The following is a 3,565-nucleotide window of genomic DNA, read 5'->3' as shown; positions in this document are numbered from 1 at the left end:
TTTGGGGTAAAATGGAACCGATTGCTTGGACAGTTCCCGGGCCAAACTGTCGTACTATGGGGGTCAATTCAGAGTTCTTGGTGTGAAACAAATGACAATTATGAAGTAGAACTCAGAACTATGATTGTATAATCGTGTTTTTTATATGAGATGTTTGCTAAAACAATATTTAAAAATCAAACACATGATGATGTCTTCTAAATCTTTATATGAGTTTTAAAACTTAATACTTATAATCATTATCTTCTTTTAATATAGCAAGTAGCAATATTTCAATTACATTCCAGCCCCTGGCCCTCCAATAGTACAATTCTTAAGTAAACGAGACAGAAAAGAAGGGAATTCAATTCCCAATTCACTCCAAAGCGATCAAAACACAATCGAATGGGTTGTTTATTGTTTTTTCTTTTTAATATTAATATGAAGTGGAAGGATGAATTGAATCGAACTTGAACAATTCGGGTTCAGGTTCAGCCTTGTCAGGCTTCAGGTTGTTGGTTGAACCTCGAAAATGGAAAAGCGCTTGAAGTGCTAATAAGTGGCAATTGAGTATGATACAAGTGGGACAGAATAGGGGAGCCAAGTGTTCACCTGATTGATACGTGTGATTGTTATCGAATCACGAGGGTCGAAGGCACAGGTACTACAACCGCTTATAAAAGTCTCTAATTAAGTAAGCACATACATGCAGTTGAACTTGAAGCTGTTGGAATTGAGATTTGGCTGTACATATCGAGAAATGCCGAATTACGAAGAGAAGACCAACCAAACTCCACATAAATGAAAGTTAATGCTATCATTTAATAGAGAGCTGATGAGCCCTGTTGTGTATGTGAATTGTGGCCGATGCCATTGCCATGGGGTGAGGTGAGCTCTATAAATAAATGAACCACCGGCCCAAATTAACAAGAGAAAGGTGAGTAAGTTGATTTTCTTAATCTGCATGTACACCTGTATGTGAGGAGTAATGGATGGGCGGAAGCGAATAAGAATTCCGGTGGATGTGGCGACGATGATGGTGTTGGTGTGGAGCTTGGCCTTCATTCCTTGCTTGCTGGCGTGCCCCTCCTCTAAGAATGGTAAAGAGAACTGTAGAGATTGTATTGTTGGGCGGATGAAGTACGAGTGCCCATCGTGTGAACCCATTCTCCGTTGCATGGCTACGTGCTTGTGGGATGGCACTTCTCGCTCCCTCTGCGTAAAAAGGTGCGACTGCCGTGGTAGCAAACCCAGCCCCTCCGACTGTAAGAGATGCATGGCTCCCTGCAAATGTAGCTGTGCTCTTTACTCTTAATTAACCTTAAATTTTACATGTACAACAACTACTTCCTATCTATCGTCACTCCTCAGACTATAATATATGGGCTTTCTTCCTTTTAATCCTTTCTGTTTGTTTGAGAGAGAGAGAGAGAGAGAGAGGGGTTAATTAGTGGTTGTTCCATTTCTCACTTTTTTTTTTCTTTTTTTCTTTTGAAAGTTAAAGGAGTTGTGGCTGGAATCCTTGAGGACACTTATTTGTTAAAGCTGCGTTTGGTTTCATGAAAAATAAGTAAGAAAGGGAAATTAAAGTTGGGATTTCATAAATGTTTACAGTGTTATTGTTTGACTAATTAAGGAAAATGTAAGCCGTATAAATATAATCTTTCACCAACTGCAATTTAGTTCAATACAAAAGGGAAAAAGAAAACCCGCTTCCCCATGGATTTTTCATTTTATCAACGGGATATGACTTAAAAAAGCTCGAATTAATTATAAATGGCGAAGGAATATTTTGTTTGAGAGGCACAAAGGGAGATTCGCGTATCCAATATAATATTATACTGTCGGTGCATTGCTACCACCACTGAAAGAAGCCGCCAAGTGGCCTTGGCCTAAATCACGATCTCTTCTGAATGGGTTTACACTTTTACTTTTGTCCTGCTACCGCACTTGCACTCCGCCGCTTTAGGGTGGGCAACGGGGCGGGTTCGGGGAGGATTTTTTGAATTTGCAAAATTCTCCCTTGGCGGGTTGGGTTTAGAACCCGTATCTTATAAAGTTAAGAACATTTAAATTTGCAAAAATTAATAAAATTATTAAACTTAATAAAAGCTTCTTATTATATGCAAAAATTAAATTAATTAAAGTTTCTTGTTATATTTGCATCAATAAACAATCAAACTAACATAAACATCAAAATTTACTCTTCCTGTTCAATGACTCGACCGATTATGTTCGGATGGTTTCGTATACCATACGGATTATAAAATCTCAAAACTCATTCCTGACCCAAAACCCGTTTTCAACCAAAAAAACATTAGGGGCGACTACGCAGTGGGTCAGGTGAAAATTGTCAGTAACGGGATATTTTTTAAATTATACTTTAGTCGGACAAAACTGGGTTTAGGACCGTCATACCCGATCTTAAGGCTGCGTTTGAAAAAGAATACAAAATATGTAGATAAATGTGAATGCAAATATGTAGAGTATAAAACGGTTCTAGATTAGTTTTGCACTAGAAATTTTATTTTCTTACCAAATAGATTTTTAGCATTTAAATATGGATTCCAATAAAGTATATGTTTTTTTTATTAAAATCCCACTTGAATGCAAATATATTCCTTTTTTATTGATGTACTTTTATATTTTATTATTAATGTAAATATGCATTGGCATGTCATTTGTCAACGCATGAATATAAGGGCCATTTGGCATGTCTATTTTAAAAGATCTTCTAGAAGCTCTGATAGTCAAATGATGATATGAGCTTTTGCATCAAGATCTTAATAGCTTAAAGACCATTTGGTTAAGGTACGTTTGTCTACACATCTTTATGCACGAAGATGAGTTAAAAAAAAAGGCGAAAATCTCAATTTGGAGCTTCCCTAAAATATCCAAAAATGGGCTTCCCGCATCTTTTCGGGGCTATAGCTTTCAACAACTAAATTTTTTCCCAACCAAATGGAAAAAGACCAAAACATGGGCTGTCGGGGTTCTAAAAAGCTGACAGCCCGTGTGAAATGACATACCAAATGGGGTTGTAATGTTGCCAAACACAAGCAAAAGTGAACCAGAGTGCAAATTTATTTTCCTGAGTATCACTATTTCCCACCTAGGCAGAAAGCTGTCGACACTTGAATGGAACAAAAATGCCACTTTTAATATTAGATTTTTATGACTAAAATGGTCATTACCTTATTTACATGTGAAATAAAACAATATAGATGCACTTACCTGGATAAATATTTCCTGGGAAACACTTGGGTAAGTGCATTTACCCAGGTAAGTAATTTACCAAAAAGAGAACGAAGACTTAATGGTAAATTCCTTACGAGGTGAAAGGTTCAGGATAAATTTAAGGGAAAATTTCTTAAATTACCCCAAGGTTTAGGAAATTGACTAACTATACCCCTACTATTTCGGTATTGTCTTAAAATACCTCTACGGTTTTTGACAATCAACTAAATCTTCCTCACCATTAGTGTCCATTGACAGAAGGAATAAAAAGACTATTTTGCCCATCAAGGGGGGACTTCATTGCCTAGACACTTTCCGGCAAAGTCTCTTGCATACTGGACCCAACCTT

The 3,565-nt window shown here is 37.0% G+C and overlaps 1 protein-coding gene across 1 annotated transcript; it reads left to right on the top strand.

Annotated features, from left to right (window-relative positions):
- Positions 1–709: 709 nt before the first annotated feature.
- LOC148878398 (uncharacterized) lies at positions 710–1,584 on the top strand. Its single transcript, XM_088954186.1, has one exon. It carries the CDS (start codon positions 968–970, stop codon positions 1,292–1,294), a length of 327 nt encoding a protein of 108 aa, XP_088810312.1. The 5' UTR covers positions 710–967; the 3' UTR covers positions 1,295–1,584.
- The last annotated feature ends 1,981 nt before the right edge of the window (positions 1,585–3,565 follow it).

This window comes from Nelumbo lutea, chromosome 1 (assembly GCF_056320005.1).
Source record: "Nelumbo lutea isolate HS-2025 chromosome 1, American lotus-T2T, whole genome shotgun sequence".
Lineage (NCBI taxonomy): Eukaryota > Viridiplantae > Streptophyta > Magnoliopsida > Proteales > Nelumbonaceae > Nelumbo > Nelumbo lutea.
This window is presented reverse-complemented; position numbering and strand designations above follow the sequence as displayed.